The 18858-nt window shown below is 39.2% G+C and overlaps 1 protein-coding gene across 1 annotated transcript in view; it reads right to left on the bottom strand.

Annotated features, from left to right (window-relative positions):
* Window positions 1-605: 605 nt before the first annotated feature.
* PROX1 (prospero homeobox 1) overlaps window positions 606-18858 on the bottom strand; it is a 53235-nt gene continuing 34982 nt past the window's right edge. Inside the window, exon 5 of the mRNA XM_004028387.5 lies at window positions 606-6197. Coding sequence (XP_004028436.1) covers window positions 6012-6197 — 186 coding nt within the window. The 3' untranslated portion in view covers window positions 606-6011. The remainder of the gene's footprint in view (window positions 6198-18858) is intronic.

An 18858-nucleotide genomic window follows, 5' to 3' on the forward strand; every position in this document is an offset into this window, starting at 1 on the left:
AGTTCCTCTTGTTCTTAATTTAAGAATAAAGGAGATATCATTTTAAAACAAAGTGAAATAGATAAAAAGAAATTTTCAATAGCCATAAAACTAATGCTCTTAGTATGGAACATGCTGCCAGCCATGTCAAGAGAAACATTTTAGAAAGGTTTTGAAAATTTACATTAGTACTTAGTTCTGAGTTCATCCAGAGTAAGAACAGTGCAAGCCCCAAATCCCCATATTTTAAGTAATATATTTGCCATTCTGTGACTTTTGGGAACATCTTTCCTCATTCTTAGAATCGTTCAACATTAACAATTGTTGAATTAAGAGTAAAATATTACTTTGAGCTAAAGCTTTTTTTTTTTTTTTTAAAGTTTCAGGGCTAAATAAAGTTAAGCCTGAAAGATGTTTCAGAGAGAGAAATCCAAGCAATTATTCCAAGCATCTAAAGTAAGAAAGGTTGTTTCTAGGAGTTGCACGTTAGGCTAACAGAATGAAGAATTGTAATGAAAGAAAATCTCCATACTTGACATTACTGGCACAACTAGCCTACTGTCCTACAATTGGATACAGGTCCAAAAATTGAAAGTCACTCTTTCTTTAAGAAAATCAAATGGCACTGAGCTTGTAATGTATATTTTATTTTGCACAAGCTTGCATATATACTGCACATACATTCAGTTTAAGAGGAGATGGAAGGCACACAAGGCAATTGGACTACTGTATCCTTTAAGTGGTACAAAGCAAAAGGTAAAAGTTTGGAGAGTATACAAAAGCTTAAAACACACAAAGTAAAACCCCTTTCCCACCCTCCCCACAACAACTTTTTTTTCCTGTTTTAAAATTTAGTAGCTGCCAAACTAATTTTTTTAACTTTTCCTTTAAAATCAATTGTCTACTGCACCTTTTTATTTTCTTTTTAATATGGACAGGGAGTCTCATTGTGTTTATCATATCAATTAATATTACAGTACATCCTTGGTAATACAAAATTGTACACCTTCATCAAATAAATTAGGATAAATTAAACCAATAAATTATGCAAAGTCTTCAGAACAATAGACAACAACAAAAATTCACAATTGAAATTGCCTCTAGCTAAAAAAAACAAATCAAAAATTGACTTTATCAGTTCAGTTATTGTACTATATTCAAATCAAAGGGTCTTTATTACAAAAAAGAGCTTAATAATGCTATTTACAACATATTGCTAAATAATATAAAGGCAGTGTTTTGTCACGGTTTATACTATATACATATGAGAAATGGCTGGGACAATATTGAGGGAAGCCACGACCTTTGATTCTTCTAGGTAGCGCTGAGACCAATCCCAAATACATTTTTTTCTTAGTTCTAAATTCGAAGTGGTAATATACAATTTTAAAATATTTTCTCCCCATTTTTAGGGGAATTGAATATTTAAAAAAATACAGAATGAATACTTTTTCACAAAAGAAGTTACGCTTGTTTGCCTTTTCTGCTTATGTTTGTGCATTTTGAGGGGGTGTCAGATTTGAGAGAGGGCTCAGTTGAAAAGACTCAAAGTCCAGACACTTCCACATTCTGTTATATTCTTAGAAGGATAATTATAAGAAGATGCAAAGGTTAAATACCAGTTTTGATCCCAGCTCTGAATATGAGCATTTTAGCTTTAGTTTTATAGATGGTTTACAACCAACAGATCTACAGAAAACAAAACTGCATTTCCTTCAACATAACATTTAAGTGCAATACAGTAACTGCTTACTCATATAAACCAGTTACATTTTTTAAGGGGAGCTTTTTGAAAACAATGCTTCTTGTAAATTTGCAAACACAGAGTTTGTACCAGAAGGAAACATTTGTACTATTCACACCAATGAATACGCTATAATATACATGGCAAAGAGATTTTTGCACTGTCTTCACATATACACTGCTTCTTTCAGGGGAGTCTGTAAACTACTCTTTCTTTCATAAATTTATGATTGTTCCTGGAGGACATCCTATTTTTTAAAGTCCCCAAATCATTAGCTTTATGACAGTGTGTGTGTGTGTGTGTGTGTGTGTGTGTGTGTGTGTGTGTATGCGCACATGCGCGCATGGGAAGGGGGGGTGTTACTTACTAAATGTCTTCATGTACATAGGAAAAGAAATTTCATAAATTTATAGAAACTGCATTACCCTTGCCCTTGACATCTGATAAAAGAGATTGTTAACTTTTAAAAGGAGAGAGCAGGATTTTCAAGAATGCTTTCAACTGTCTATACAGTCACTGTAGTGTTCCTAGTAAATTCAACAGATGTCGTGAGAATGTAGTTATTTATTAAAATCTCATGTCTTACATAATGACAGCCATGAGGTTAAATATTTACATTGCTTTATAAAAGTTCCCCTCTTGCTTTAGTGTTTCTGTTTTGCTTTTTTTTGTTGTTTTAAATTTTTTTAAATGATATTCACCCACATCCCTAGTACAGTAACAAAGATTCTGCAAACATAAAACACTTTAATTAAATAATACTCGGAGGCACAAAGCAAACTTCAGGAATATGTGGGTGAACGTTTACTTAAATAATTACTACATTCTAACATCTTCCACGTGTTTTACCATTTAATGTGAAACGTCCTCATTAAACAGCCAGAGATACAGTAAGAATTAAATGTTTTGTTGCAAATAGAACATTCTTTTCACAAAACATAACAAATGTCTAAAATAGGTTCTTAAATCTAGATAGGAAAAGGTAAGCTTTCCACTTCACACGCATATATATATATGTATATTTTTACATGTGTGTATATGTGTGTATGTGATTTTATGTTCACACATCTGCACACACATATATAGCACATGGTATGAAATATTGCTTCTATACTACTTTTCATTAGGCTAAGAAAACACAAGATTTGCACCACAGTTACAAAAAATTGGCTTCTACAAGAATTTTCAAAACTCGAATGCTGCTCAAACAATTGAGGAAAAAATAATTTGCGGTATCAAACTGTTCTAAAAATTCTCTTCTTCAAAAACGTATTCTCCCGCTTTGTTTTAAAAAGACACAAAATATGCATAGCTATCAACGTTATGTCAAACAGCCAGAAAAAAAATCTAGTGTTTATTGCAGCTGTAGTAATTGGAAATAAAGTCAAAAAGATGAAATCGAAAGCCACAGAAGGCACAAGAACAATTGTACTTGTTGGGAAAAAACTGGTATTTTGAAGGATTTTTTAAAATCCCCCCCGCTGGTGCATTTTAGGTCTAGGCACAGACTATAACCTCAAGCGTATACGCAAAAATAATTTAGGGTTAGCAGAAAATAAGTGGTAGTATGGTTTTTCAACATGGACTTTGGACTTTTTTTTTTCTTTTCCTATGTAAACTGTCCCTCATCCTTCACCCTCCCACCATAGAAAGTTAACTTTCTCCCAAGTAGCCAATTTTCACTTGGTGAGAGTTGAGCTAAGATTTGAAAGATGGTGATTTAAAAAAAAAAAAATCAAACTGTTAAATAGGAATTTGGAGAGACAGGCTTTTGTCATTTTCCAACGCACTTGGGAGGCACAAGATTTTGATTGTAAAAGGGAAAACCACCGGAAAGCATAGTGATAAAGTTCTATTTTCAGAACAAAGAGGTGAGTTTATCCTCATGCTGCAATTTCTACTCTGAAATAATTTCTATGCCTCAGTGAACATTGAGAGGATATTATCAGTAGATAAGGGCATCAACATTTGGTTGTGAACACACACTTTTGCTTAATTTGTCTATTTAAATTAGAAAGGGAGGGGAAAATAATACTAAAAAAATCCAAATAAGTCTGGAATCAATATTGAACTCGCCCCAGATCAAAAAGATATCTAGCAATCTGTCTACATAGAATACACTACAGCTTTGCCTTTTACCTTGCAAATGGCAACACAAAGTTGATATGAATTACACGGAACAGCAAAAACCCAGTGGTACACTGACACGAACAAGGAATGCCATCCTCTTTTAAAACAAAGCCAGTCAAAAAAGTGTGACCACAGGTTGGGATTACTTCCCTATTTTGTGCTGATGGAATTTTTTTCTTCCCACTTTATTCCAATGTCATGATTACCCAAACTTCTTTTTTTTAAAGCAAGTGAGAAAAATAACAAATTGGATCTAATGACTCTGTGCATTAGTAGAGTGTGAGCTGGGAGATGTGTGAGGCCGCGGGTGCAGAGTGAGGTGGCTGGTGCCCCAGCCCATGTGGCTGCACCCTCTGTCTACACTGCGAGGCCCTGTTAGTCCCCTGGATGGTGCAGGGCATCATAGGACTGCACCATTTAATTTAAAGTCAGCAGGTTTTAAGGCTTTGTGCTGACAATAATTGAGTTCATACATTCCTGTCCATCAGCAGAATTTATAAATGACGTTAAATTACAGCGGTCGGGTCAGCTAGTTAGTCACATGGGTCAAGACCTGTATTCTCCAAAGTCAAATGTAATTCTTATTAAAGTTGAATTAAAAAATGGCATTTATGTTCTATATGTTCTAAATACCAGATTTGTTACTGTGTCATTTTAGGAGGTGTATATCAAATTACCTAAGGGGAAGGAGGGGTCTGGAAAACAGTTTTAGGATGAACAATGAATTCTTACTGCATCTGGACACAAAAACCCACCTAAGAAAAAAAGTGTGAATGCCATACGATTTTTTTCAATGCAAGTAGGGAACACTGTACATCATTGAAAAACAGGGAAAAATAAAAAGGAAAAAAGAGGAGAACCATGGAAGAAAGCATAAAATAGCAGCTAGCTTTCTTACGTGTGCTGGAATTGTGTCTTTTGGGTTAACCCCAAATTTTCCTATGCTATACACTCTTCTCACATTTTGGTCAATACTAGCTTCTGAATTGGAAGAGGCATTATCAATTGCTTTAAAATGTTATACCTAAAACGAAGAAACACTGAGTTAGACTGTTACCACTTTGCATACCCATCAGGATAGTGTGGAATTGCTTGTGAAAATATATGTGTTCCTCTTAGGAGATGACGATTAAGTCAGCTAATGGCTGTCAACAAACTTCTAGTGTAGGCAAGAATTTTATGGCCAAGTTGGGCTTTCCTTTATTCCTTACTGGAAGGAAGTATTCAGAAAATAGTATTTTAGGGGAAAAAATTGTTAAGTAAACAGAATCCTTTTAAGCATATAAACAAAGTTGAGCAGCGTAAATTGGAAACTTAGTGCCTTTTAGTATCTGAAGCAAAAATGATAACAAGTTATAGGATTTTTCTTTATGAAGAATGATGTAAGCTCACTTATGAAGAAGAACCTATTTTCAAGTTTAGAGAGGTGGCTACAAGACCAGGTATGAATTTCTAGTCTCATCTTGAGAGAGCTGGTTTTGTGCAAAATTGCTTTGCCTCCAGAAGAAACTGGTACGACTTTCAGAGTTTGCCTCTTTTCTTAGACAAGGCTTGAGAGTGATTATTTTTCTTTTTTAATTTGGCCTTTTGGGGTACTTTGGAAAAGTGAGCTGCTCATCTGTCATTGGAATTATTTTTAAACATGTAAGGAAAAGCTACTGATTGAGTTCAAACCAAACAAAATACTTAAATGTATGAAGTGGTTTCATTAAATTTTCAGACCTTCTTAGCAGTAGAAACAAGAGACACATCACTGTCTGTAGAGTTGTGCTGTGTCACGGGTTTTCCTCGGCCAACCGCCATTTGCAATAAGTCATCAATCAAGTGGATGCATCGTTAACAAATTCCCTTCATTGCTAATAGAGACTTTACACACGCCAACATTCTTTTTCCCTGAAAATTAACCCTATTTTAAGTGTCCAAATGTTAAGGGCTTTGGGCAAAAGTAAACTAAAGGCAGAAAGAAAACAACCATCCCCTTGCAATGGAAAACAAAAGAAAATGAGAGAAACTTGATGAGGAGGAATTACCAGCTGATTTCATAACATATCCATGCCTCCCATACACATATATATGAAATCAAAATCTAGACACATATAACTTGGACATCCAAAGGGGACTGCTACTCTTCATACATTCAAAAAGAGTGTTGAAATTTCTACTCATGAAGCAGCTCTTGTAGGCAGTTCGGGGATTTGAAAATCTCAGGGACTTCACTATCCAGCTTGCAGATGACCTTGTATATGGCCTTCTTCCAGGAAGGATCAACATCTTTGCCTGCGATAATGGCATTGAAAAACTCCCGTAATGTGATCTGAGCAACTTCCAGGAATCTCTCTGGAACCTGCTGATACAAGGAGACAATGGCATTAATAAAGTTTTCAGTTTCAAGTCTACAGTTATTCCAAGGAAACTGAGCTAAGATCATTCTTGCAGAAAGGGGCTCACATGGCACCTGCATTTTCTAAAAATGGCTGGCTTCTATTCTTTTATGTAAAGTCATTATATATAGTAGCATTGTGATGTGGGGTTGACAGCTTTGTTTTAAGAAGAGTGTATGAAAGATCCAACGCAGACCTATTGAAAAACTAGGATTTCATTGTGGATATTAGGATAGGAATATGGGATGTGACTTTTGGGATTCCTCACTTTATTAAATAGGTGCTATCCAGAAGAAAGTCTCCAATTATTTTTTCAGAATTTGAATCCTATTTCCTTTTGAGTGCCATTATGAAAACAAAATACGTTCTCAAAATAGAATACCAAATAGTTGGGCTTCTTTATAAATTAAACCCAAGCTTTAAATGAAGAAAATCTTCTAAAATCTCAGTTATCTGTTTGTCTCAGAGGATTGTTGACTCAGATGCTAAGTTGTATATTAATCTGCAATATAAAGTACTCTATATACATAAAGGAGTAAAATAATGACATTAACATGAAGTCACAAAACTGATCCTAAAATATTACATCAGAAACTACTTAACCTTGAGATTAGAATTGCTCCATAAGAGAGTGATTTATTCAGCTGATAATAATAATACAAACTAACTTTTTTTGAGTATTTACTACTTGCCAGGCTATGTTTTATGTACTGAATGTGAATTATGTCATTCAGTTCTCCCAATCTCTCTAAGAGGTGTTATTATCCCAGTTACACAATAGAAAACTGAGGCTCAGAGAGGGTAAGGAAATTCCTCAAGGTCCTTATCATCCAAAATAAACATTCTCCAAATATTCATTTTAGAACCCCAATTTCTTAAGGCTTTTCTTTCACAGCAATTAATATGTATGTGTGTTGTGTGTTGTGTGTGCGTGTGTGTTATCTTAATTACTTATTTAATAATCTGATCTCTTGACTAAGGAAAGCAGTAGCTACTGATGTACTTATTTAGTGTTCTTTGTAAGTTACTTATAGTAAAGCATGGTCTATCTATCCCCACACCAACATAATAGAATCACAGAATAATCCATGAACTCATGATTTTCCAAGTACACATTGACACTTAGTAGATTTCTTTTAGTGGGGTACTTATACACCAGTAAAGTTTCATTTTTACATTAAGTGCAGACATATGAGGACATAAATGTATCATAGGTGTACATGTAGCCATATTTATCTACACATATACAAGAGATGAAAGACATTTCATCTAAGTTCAGACATGCCACGTACCAAAGTAAAAAGGAAGTATTGTAATGTTGAACATGTTTCATCTCTTTCTTCCCACCTTGGGTGCAATGTACTTTTTAACAATAGTAGTAACTGGTAAAGAAAACCAGAATCATCACCCGACATCACTGTTTTTCACGTTTAAAATTGGACAAAGAAGTTCATTGTTCCCTATGGCAAGTTAATTGTTGTTTATAAAGAAATGTAATAACTCTGCAGGAAAAATGAAAGGGACTCCATTTGGGGCCAATCAGTCTTAAGCTTACATTTTTAGCAGACCCTCCTAAAGACTTTCACACTGGCCCATTTCTTAGGACATATTTCCCAGTGTTGCCTGGAAAATCCTTCAAAGTGCCGCCTTGTCCGCCATGAATGTGCAAACCCATACACCCCAAGGGCCATTCTCTGCTGAGAATTCATGTGGATTTTCTACAGGCCTTTGGGTGATTTCCTCCCAAATTTCTTGTATACATGAGTATTTGTTGGAGGAGAACTTAGCCCTCCCACTCACGTTATACAAATAAAAATTCATGAAACAATCTTTTTTAGCACAGTCACCTCCACCCCCAAAGATAATCCTCCACATGCTATCAAATGAGCATCATTGAGGGAGGGAATGTGGCTGGAGAACAGTGAAGTGGTGCAACTGCCCACTCTCACTCCTTGGATTGGGAGCTGTTAGCCAAATGCTACAGAAACGTAATCATAGGCATTTATTAATTTATTTGTTTGAGATGGAATTTTGCTCTGTCACCCAGGCTGGAGTGCAGTGGCATGATCCTGGCTCACTGCAATCTCTGCCTCCTGGGTTCATGAGACTCTCCTGCCTTAGCCTCCTGAGTAGCTGAGATTACAGGCAAGTGCCATCACACCTGGCTAACTTTTGTATTTTCAGTAGAGATGGGGTTTCACCATGTTGGCCAGGCTGGTCTCCAACTCCCAACCTCAGGTGATCTGCCCGTCTTGGCCTCCCAAAGTGCTGAGATTACAGGTGTGAGCCACTGCGCTTGGACAATTAGAGGCATTTATTAAAATAAACGTTTCAAGAAGGGTGGTTTCATCGGCCAACGGCAATACAGCCTCAATGAAATTCTATGTTCCTTGAGCACTCAGGGATGCAGCATGACATGGCAGAGAGCTCTGAGGGGTGAAGGTGTGGGCAGCTGCCCCAGAGAAGCCAGAGAAGGCCGGAAGCCCTGCCCACACCAAGAACTGCACAGGAGGTCTGGGGAACCAGGGACAGGGGAAGGGCAGGCATTGTTCAAGATTGTCAGAGGAGAGAGAAGAGGTACATCTAGAACATCAGCACCAGGGGAGGGAGGGAAGTGTAGTTGTAGGATTTGCATGAGAACAAGGCAACTTCTTTGGGGGTTGTATGCAGTCTCCTCTTCATCATTTTTATAGTTTGTCATGCTTGTTAATGGTTTTTAGTGGGTTTTAACCTGTTTTAAATATTCCTTTCTTGTGGTGGCAATCATAGGCTATCCTTTATCATCTTTTGCATTTGTGTCTTGATGCTGTTTAACTTTTTATCTACTTTTATGTACTTTCAATTACCTCATCATAAGGTGTCTCTAGATAAGGAGCCTCAGCAGAGTATCTTTTGCAAAGTTATTTGGTAAATAGCTCAGAGTGAGATCTTGCCTTCTGCTTTACTCCATATTGCTCTAGAGTGGCAGTTAACAATACTTAATAAAGGGAAGCTTCAGCCTGAGCAACATAATGAAACCCCGTCTCTACCAAAAATGCAAAAAATTAGCTGGGTGTGGTGGCACGTGCTTGTGGTCCCAGCTACTGGGAGGTGGAGGTGAGAGGATGGCTTGAGCCCAGGTGGCAGAGGTTGCAGTGAGCTGAGGTTGCACCATTGCACTACAGCCTGGGTGACAGTGAGACCCCATCTCAAAAATAAAAAAAAAAAAAAGAAGTTTAAAATAATGGTAAAGTAAGGTAGAATTCAAAGAGTTGGAATAGATCTCAGAAATCATCACTTTATAGATGAAGAAAGCATGAGATTGTATGAGATGAAGAAATGATGAGATGAATAGATTACTGTGAGGTAAGGTGTCTTTGCATTAAACGATGCTGGCTCCCTTTTAATGCTTTTTCAGCAATTTCTACTATTTATATGAGGCACCAAAACCTTGAAAAGCTGTGCCTCTGTAATCTTGAAAAACCACAGAGAAGCTAGTAACTTCAAAATAAGTGGAAATGGTATAAAAGATGCCCTGGAGGAGACTTTGGTTATTGGTTTATATTTGGGAAGAAATGAATTCTTTGTGAACAAATAAAATGACTAGTTAATATAGTGCTTACTTTGAGGTGATACTCATGCAATGGACTGGACTGGATAAAAGAAAGTTGTAATGAGATACTGAACTACTGGAGCAACTCATGTGTTTGGTGGCTCCCAGAGGTACACTTTTGGGTAGCAACTGATCTTCTGAGAGGGTTCCAGTGAATTTCGTCCACACATAGAAACATCACCCATGGAAAAAGAGACATTTACCTCTGCTTGAAAACACCCAGCTCCATTTAACAGAATAATAGGGGGTACTTTCTGATGTTTTGTGGGAGCATCTTAGAAATCAGTCTTATCAGAATGATGTTGTCCATATTTTTCTGCACCTCTTCACACCTAATGGCTTTCCAATCACCAATAAACATCTGCAGAAAATCCCTTAGTGACAAGTAATCCCTTATCTAGGTTTCTTTTAATAGAACCCAACAATCTGCAGAATGAACCCTAGAGTATCTCCTCAGCATCAGGTGGTAACAGTCAATCAAGTCGCTGGAATGCAAGACAATGCAGGCGGCTGGGGAGGGCGGGCGGAGGAGGGGAGAAGGCCCTGCCTTTGGACATGCCACGGAAAAAACAAAAGGCTTCCAAAGTCTTTGGCTGGAACTCTGAGGCTATTGTGGGAGCTGCTTTGCCCAGCGTTCCTCAGGAGAGGAGAGTGGAAACTTTGTTTTGATAAAAAGGCATCCCAATATAGGAACGTCACCCCAGATGGTCTTGCCTTGATATTTGGAGGAGAATATAAAGTAATGAGGTATTTGAAGATATGCATAAATTTGAAGGGGGTTGGCTATCAGCTTCTACCAATTTCATCACAGACTTGAGTCTCCTCAGAGCAAACAAGAGCCTTCTGGGCTTACATGAAATGCGGAAAATGAGAGGAGGTTTTCAAGTCTGCCCAGTCCACAGCTGGGTTGCGTGTGTGTGTGCGTGCGCATGTGCACATACACACACACACACACACACGGTGTGTTGGGTGGGTGGTTGTTTTGCTGTTCTTTTTTTTTCCATCGGAATGAGTGGCAAAGACACATTTTTCTCCTGTCTTCCTCCTCTTCCCAGTTGCTTTACCTTCAAGGATGATTTGTTTTATTAAACTGACTGTCCCTAGCCTCTGCAGTACATAATAAAAGCCTGACATAGCAGGCTGCCTGCCTTCTGTGTCCTGCAGATACTCATCATAAGTGTCAGGACATACCAAGGTTAGCGGTCACTGGAAGTGTGCTCGCTGGCCCAAACCTTGCCAAACGCTCTTGGCAGCTGAATGAATGTCACAGAGAATAGAAGGGGAATTACAAAGGTTAAAAAGAAGACAGCCTCTCCTATTTTCTGGAGACAGAGAAGCTGATTTTTCACACCTCTGAACCGTCCGTAAGCTCATTCATCAGCCTCTTGCGGGGGACCTAAACCTTGCCCCTTGCTCAGTTCTCCACGGACACTCCTCCCTCCTCAATCCCCTTTAAAAATTGGCCCTCTGGCCTCATTTCATCACTGAAATGATCTTCACTGAAATGGACAGAAAACAAACCAGGCATCGACTTCTTTCCCTGGCCACCCACCCCCCAACCCATAACCAAAGGCTCCAATGGCTTATCAAGCCTATCAATAGATTACAAACTTTTCAAGGGAAATCATCTTTATAGTTGATCTTTTAAGCTAATTTTTTTTTTCAAACTTGCTTCGATGGAGAAATGGAAAAGGACACGTGTACTGGCAGGCATGGCTAGCGAATGGGAAAGTACAATCCTGCCTAGTATTTTGGTGAATTAGTTTGTGTGTGGGTTTTCCTTCTTCTTCCTCCTCCATTTTTTTTAATACTATAAAAGGGCAATAAAATGCTGACTGTAAGAAGACAATGTCAAGGAGAAAAGGGTACTGGTATTTTGGATACTCTTCACTGCTCGCCTTGGAGAGAGAGTTATTCTTGTCACAAACCCTTTTGTCTGCATCTGCTGACTGCTTGCCTGTAGCCAGCAGCATACTTTAACTGTTTTGTCACCTCCTAACATCACATGCATCAGCTGTTGGGCTTTTGTTACGGGTATTGTAGAACTAATCCGCTGTGGCTGTTCTACTGTGCGGTAAATAAAACAGAAACGGGCTTCTCAGACCATTCTGCATGAATATTTCAGATGGCTTTTACAACTCCGATTCACAAAATCAAATAAATAAATAACTCCCCCAGCCACCCCCCAGCCTCTCCCCACACCCAGAAACAAAACCCCTCGATCTAGCCCCAGATGCCTCCAAGTCAACTGCATTCAAGAGGCTGACTTGAGCCTTCAAGCAATTGTTTCAGGGAACTCGAAAGAACAGTGCTCTCTCAATTTTCACACCGTGGAATTCATATACAGTAGTAGAGTTAAATATATCTAATGCTGAAGCAGCTCTGAAAAATTGGAGAAAGTTACTTTTTGTCCCTGTGGGCCTTTAAAAATATATAGGTAATGCCATCAAAAATACATAGTGAAGAGCTGCCTTGTCAAACTGCTTTTATTGTTTCCATCAGTATTTTCTTCCCTTCCACTCATCTGAAAGGGGTCAAAGGTAGATGCTTGTGCATTTAGTTTATCCTAAGAGTCTCTTTTGTGCTCTATATAAGAGCACAAAAGAAGAATCAAACTTTGCTGGGTTAGAAAAACTGAATCTGCATCATGAGTTCTTTAACGGTATAATGATGTACCAATCATATATAGTGAGGTATTTTTCTAGATGGCTTCGAAGTGTCTTTGGAGAAGTTAAAAAGAGAATGGGCATCTGCACACGTGTGTGCACACATGTACACAAAAATCTTAGGGAAGGAGACAAATAGTTGAAGTACTTTCCCGAGCATTCATTCACCCTAGTGTGCACATGATTCCTCTAAACAAACTCTCCCATCCCTGCTGTTTGTTAAGTAAATATTGATCAAGGAGAGACCCATCTCCTGACAGCAGTGGCACAAGCTGGGGACTTACACGGCAGACAGAGTGGACTTAAATGGATAAACTCAGATGCTTTAGTAACTCCTCATAGAGATTATCAGATGAAAAGGCAAGAACAGATACGTTATTGCTGCTCCTCTTCACTGTCTCACTCACACTAAACTCTCCTGCCAGAGGCTGAAAAGAGGAATCATGGAGCTGTAAAATATGGTCACAAGATGCGGTTACTAAGGGTCTCCCTTTGCAGTCATGCATGCATTTATCCTGTGTGTACAGCCGGGGACTAACAGGCCCTCCAGAAGAGAAGGAATGGTGCAGGATGCTATACACAGTGAATCCTGAGATTCTATTCCAGTGCCCTCTCATTCCAGGGGAGGATCAAATGGAAAAGCAAACATGAATGCACTTTGGGAAGCATAAAATATCATCCAAATATAAGGTGGTTTACAAGTTTGAGACTTAAAAGAGGAGCCCTAATTCCTGGGAAGCATTCACTGTGATTAATAAATGTCTGCAAAGCATCGTTTTGAGAGGTGCTCTGAGGAGGTTCGCTTGGGTGAGTTTGTTGGCTGAGTCAACCAGTTGAGAAAAGTTGCTTTGTGTTCCCTAAGTTTTATTTTGGCCATTTCATAATTATGAGTCAAAATCATGTTTTCTGCACTGTTCGTAGCTGAATGGATACGTGTACTTCTCTGGGAAGGTCAGTTTTAAAATCATCTTTAGAGATTAGGTTTTGTGTATTGAACACTGAGCACCGTGGTCAAAGGGCAAGATGTTATATTTAGAGTTCCCAAACAGCTAAATGGTGTTTGAATTTTATTAGGATGCTTGTGTTTGGAAAAACTAGCAGGATCCAGGAGCACTGGCTGTGAAGTTGCTTTCGGGTGCCTGCCGAGTTACCCCAAATGAGGCAGAGGAAGGTTCTCCAGCAACATCTGGGCTTAGGACTAAAGGCTTTCTCCCTCTGATGCTCCAGGTGGCATTCAGCTTTCAGGAACACTGAGGATTAGATTCGTCTAATACCCATGCAGTTTGGGCCCACTTTCTAGTTACATGTTTTGCTGTTTAAATATGTGAAAAGTAAATGCTTGTAGGAAGTGGCTATAGTTCAAGGCTGTCTTCAGAAAAAAAACCCTAAAAACTATGTTTCCTTGGTCTAAACAAAGGAACACATGGCAATAACAGTCTGTATCTCTCTTTTATATATATATAAAGCTTCGAAAGAACAATGTTCTGTTGAGCAAAATTCAGTAGCATTCTGTAAACATTAATTTAAGGAAATCAATAGACTCAGTGAGCTAAAGCCATATTGCAAGATAAACTGGCCAGAGTGCCACTTTGTCAAATAGATTTTCGTTTTCTCGGCTAGATAAAGACAGTTTCAAAACGGGGCAGACGTGTTGCAACCAGGGTTTGAAAAGTATGTGGCCTTCAAACAGTCTGCTTGTTCCTACTACAAAGCTGGATAAACATACTTTAAAAATGATAAGCCTGGTTTAGAATTGATTTGGCTTTCAAATTTTACATATAGTAGATTTCTTGGTCATCTCACAGGAAAAGAATAAAACAAAGTACCATGCATTCAAAATAGAAAATGTACTTAGGTGAAAGGGGTTAAATTGTCTTGAGAGACAGAGCTTTGGGAGCAGTTTCGGTTGATGCTTGACTTTAAAAAAGAAGGGAAGAAAGAAATCTTTATTCATGCTGACCTGATGGGCAATCGGCCTTCTTGCCAAAATCCCGAAGCCAAACTCTCTAGTGAGTTTGAGATCAGAGGTTTCAGCTGGTGGAAGCTGCTCTCGTTCTGTGCTCACCAGGCAATGTCATGTTAATGTGCGAGGGGGTGTGGGGGTTGGGGGAAGCAAACCCAGGGAAAGGCTAGAGAAGGAGCAGAAGTGATGAGCCACCCAATAGCCCCAAGGTTTTTGTCAGCCAGACCGAAAGAGTCGCAGGGATAATCCAAAAAGGTGGCAACGGGAAAGCAGGTCTCTCCTCCTGTCACCTACATGGAGTTTGTGGCAGTACACTTCCAAGTCAGACCACTTGACATCCTCCAACGCCACACCAGCCCTTATAAATGCTGATAGCAAACAGATATGACGTGGTGAAAATGGCCCCCTGGAGGAAATGTAATAAAAAGAATGAACAGTCACATGCAAACTGCCAAGGAGGGAGGTTAAGGATCTACCTTGAATGGACAGGGAAACTCCATGGAAAAGCATCACAGGAACTGAATTTTGGTCTGCAGTGTGCGGATCTGGGGGGCTGCTACCGGCCAAACCCCTCACACAGACTTCTCTGACCACAGCAATGAATGAAGGGCAGAGATACGCCCTGAATATCTTCTTTGTTTTTCTACCTGAATTTGAGTCTTTGTCTTTTAAGAGTATTTAGAAAATACAAAATTCACAATAAAATTTCTACAGCATTATGATGTTGATAACATATGTGTTGTTAAAATATTATATAATTATCAACAATGTGCTAGATTTGAGCATTTCGAATAATTGTGACTTTCAGGTAATAGAAAAGGATGTCTTAACATCTTCTATTCTACGTTTAATAAATTGTGCGTACATTTTAAATTATGTAAGTATTCCATTGGCAATTCTGCATGTAGAGATCAAGGTAAGTAAAACCATCTCTTCCATAGCCCCAGTAAAAGATAGTACTAGCTTGCTAGGAGCAGAATGACAAATGTCTATGAGAGACTGTCAAAATTATTTCGTGGGGCTGAAATTTGGTCAGTGAACGTGCTTTAAGTGGCTAGTTTATTTGCTCACACATGGAAGTCTTGGTATTATACGTGTTAGGAAACATAATTGTCACATTATTGGTTGCGATGAAGCAAATTTTCTTTCTCTCCCAAACTCTGCATAGGTCTTAAAAAGTGATTCCAAGTTTAAACAAACAAACAAATATGCAAGCAAAATCAAGGAAAAAGCATCAAAAAACTAAAACCTAATACCTCTTTCTCTCCCCCTGAGATACTACACAGATACTCTTAAGATCTTAAAAACAACTGGAAGCACTGTGCAGAAATTGCTCATCTGGTAGGCTGTTCAGGTAAGAGCTGGACCAAAACTATTCCATCAAAGACTCATGGAATTGGCCGGGTGCGGTGGCTCACGCCTGTAATCCCAGCACTTTGGGAGGCTGAGGTGGGTGAATCGCGAGGTCAGGAGTTCAATACCAACCTGGCCAAGATGGTGAAACCCCGTCTCTACTAGAAATACAAAAAAATAGCCGGGCGTGGTGGCTGGCGCCTGCAATCCCAGCTATTCAGGAGGCTGAGGCAGAGAATTGCTTGAACCCAAGAGGCGGAGGTTGCAGTGAGCTGAGATCACGCCACTGCACTCCAGCCTGGGTGACAGAGTGAGACTCCATCTCAAAAAAAAAAAAAAAAAGGAATCACAGAATTTTGGAACTTCAGAACTAGAAGGAATCTCAGAGAGTTCATGTCCCACAAAAGAGAAAAAACCTTCAGCCAGTGGTCAGCAAAATTTGCCAGTAAAGGGCCAGGTAATAAATACATAGGCTCTGTGGGCCATATTTGGTCTAGGTTGGATATTCTCCTTATTTTTTACAACTGTTTAAAAATTTAAGTCATTCTTAGCTTGAAGCCATAAAAACAGATTGAGGGGCAGCTCTGCCCATAGGCCATACTTTGCCAGCCCCTGCTTTTAGCCAAACTTGAGGGCTAACAGCTTTTCTAGAGGCCTAATGATCTTTCATTCTGCACTGATCCTGGGTCTTTCATTCTGCACTATCTTGGAGGATAGTTCGATTGATTCACTTGAATTCGACCTGTAAGGCCACACCATTTCCCCGATGGAGTTAAGGCTGCCCATGTCTACGGGAACAGAGTTAATAAACCACACACGTGGTGGTCAAGGACCAGGAAGACTTCAGTCTTACCCTGCTCTGATTAGGAAGGTTTAATTGGGAGCTTTCCTGCCAGTACATATTTAAATGTGCTAAACAGAGGAATGTATCCCTGCTTCATGACACATCTGACAAATCAGCTCAATACTTAGGTGGAAAAATAAGCCCTGCAATCATATACCAGCCACTTTGTAGTGTTAACAAATTCCCCTTTAAGTCAGCCCCGTAAATTTGGTGCCATTGGTGTCTGAGTTCAAGACAAGCTGACAGCCCTCGAAGTTTAACTTTTGCTACAATTACTGGGTGAGGTGGTAAAAGAAGCAGGGCCAAGCTTGGTGCCATTCTTGGATGAGACATTATCCAAAAACAACATAGCACAAACACTCCAATATTGCATGAAGGGAAGCTGGGGCACAGATAATCCACAGTTACTCCTGTTTCGTTCGAGAATGTATTACGTGATTGTTTTCTGCCACAGCTTTACCTTCATAATTAAGCTTTGCCTAGGCTAATATTAAAACTAGTCTGTGTGCCCTGTATTGCTATTGATGGAGCAATGTGAGTAAGGAGCCTAGGGAGAAGCTGTTAGGAAGTGGGGTTCAGGCAGGTTGCGATGAGAAAGGGATTGCTCATAGTAAACACCAAAGAAAGCGCTTGTGATACAGATGGTAGGAAATCAGACAAAGCTTCAGAGAACACAAGTTCATGGGGGATGCTGGCACTCTGCTGGCAATAGCTTATGACACCCCAAATAATATCCGAGTTGCTTTAGGAAAGGATGGGGATTATTGGCCTCAATCCCATCCCTTGGTTTTGACTGCAAGATCTTTGTTCTGTCAGAGAAATTCTGTTCTGTATTTCCAGGGAATTCTATTTGTCTTTACTCTGCAATCACCCTTTGCAAAACTAACGATGGGCTGTATTTCAAATGCTACTTAAGAGCTTGTGAAGGGCTTTGGAATCCCTTTTTCAAGACAGGTAAATAGATTGCAAAGGCAGGCAGATTGCAGAATGAACTCGGGGGCTTTTGGAAGTCCACTAGACTCCTACCCAATGGGACTTGAGGTAATGTTTAGGGTGGGACAACCTAGGATGCTGTCAATACCTAGGATTGGCTTTGTTGAAAGGCAGTTTCAGGTATCTACACAGATTATCTTGTACGCCTTCAGGTCACTGAAAATGATAAATCTTTAAAAGTGGATGCTCTAAATGAAAGGAAACACAGTGGCCTTGAAACCATGACCTTTCAGCTTCTTCTGTATACGGTCAGTTTCCCATCATTTTTCTGTTTTCACCTCTACTCAAACCATCCCTCCCTGCCCAAGTATTTACTTGTTCTCAGGGAATACATTACCTTTAACTGAAAGTCACTTTTAGCACCATATTCTAATTTAAAATGTTAATGTAGCCTTAAGAAAACAGAACTTAGGTGCAATAGCCATAAGAAATATGAAGAATACATATCCAAATGGCTTGTATGAGGACTCAATACCTCCCAACCACAAACTCTCACACATACAAAACAATCTCAAGGGAAAAGACTTTTGTGATCTATATTACTATCATTTGGGGAACATTTAAAGAAAAGGGTGGTGTTGCTTTTGCAAACACTACCAAGTAGGCTTAGTAGGGAAGGTAGTTATGTCATCTAAAACTGCCAATTCTGGCTGGGCATGGTGACGCACACCTGTAATCCCAGCTACTTGGGAGTCTGAGGCAGGAGAATCGCTGGAGCCCGATAGGTGGAGGTTGTGGTGAGCTGAAATCATGCCACTGTACTCCAGCTTAGGCAACAGTGCAACACTCTGTGTCTCAAAAAAAATAAAAAAATAAAAGAATAAAAAAAAAAAACACAGCCAATTCTGCTCTGAAAGAGAGGAGACGTACATTATATAGAGGTTAATGCATATTATAAATGCTGATAGTCTGTGTTGAGGCCTGCATGGAATGTGTGAGAAAACCCAATGGCATGAGGGCTTCACTGACAAATTTCCTCATTGTTTGGCCACTCTGGCCAAGGCAACAAATAAAGTGAGCAGCAAGTCTAATGATAGTGCCAATTCAGTCAATAAATTGTGTATGAATTTGAAAAATTAGTCTCTATAATCCCAGTAAGGGAATTGCCATGTCTCCAAGGGCACTGTTGAGATTTAGATCTGCAAATAGGGCCTTGGGAGAAAACGAAAATGGGCACCCTGGAGATTTTGACTGAGATAATTAAGCTGCAGCA

The sequence above is a fragment of the Gorilla gorilla genome, chromosome 1, assembly GCF_029281585.2.
Source record: "Gorilla gorilla gorilla isolate KB3781 chromosome 1, NHGRI_mGorGor1-v2.1_pri, whole genome shotgun sequence".
Classification (NCBI taxonomy): Eukaryota; Metazoa; Chordata; class Mammalia; order Primates; family Hominidae; genus Gorilla; species Gorilla gorilla.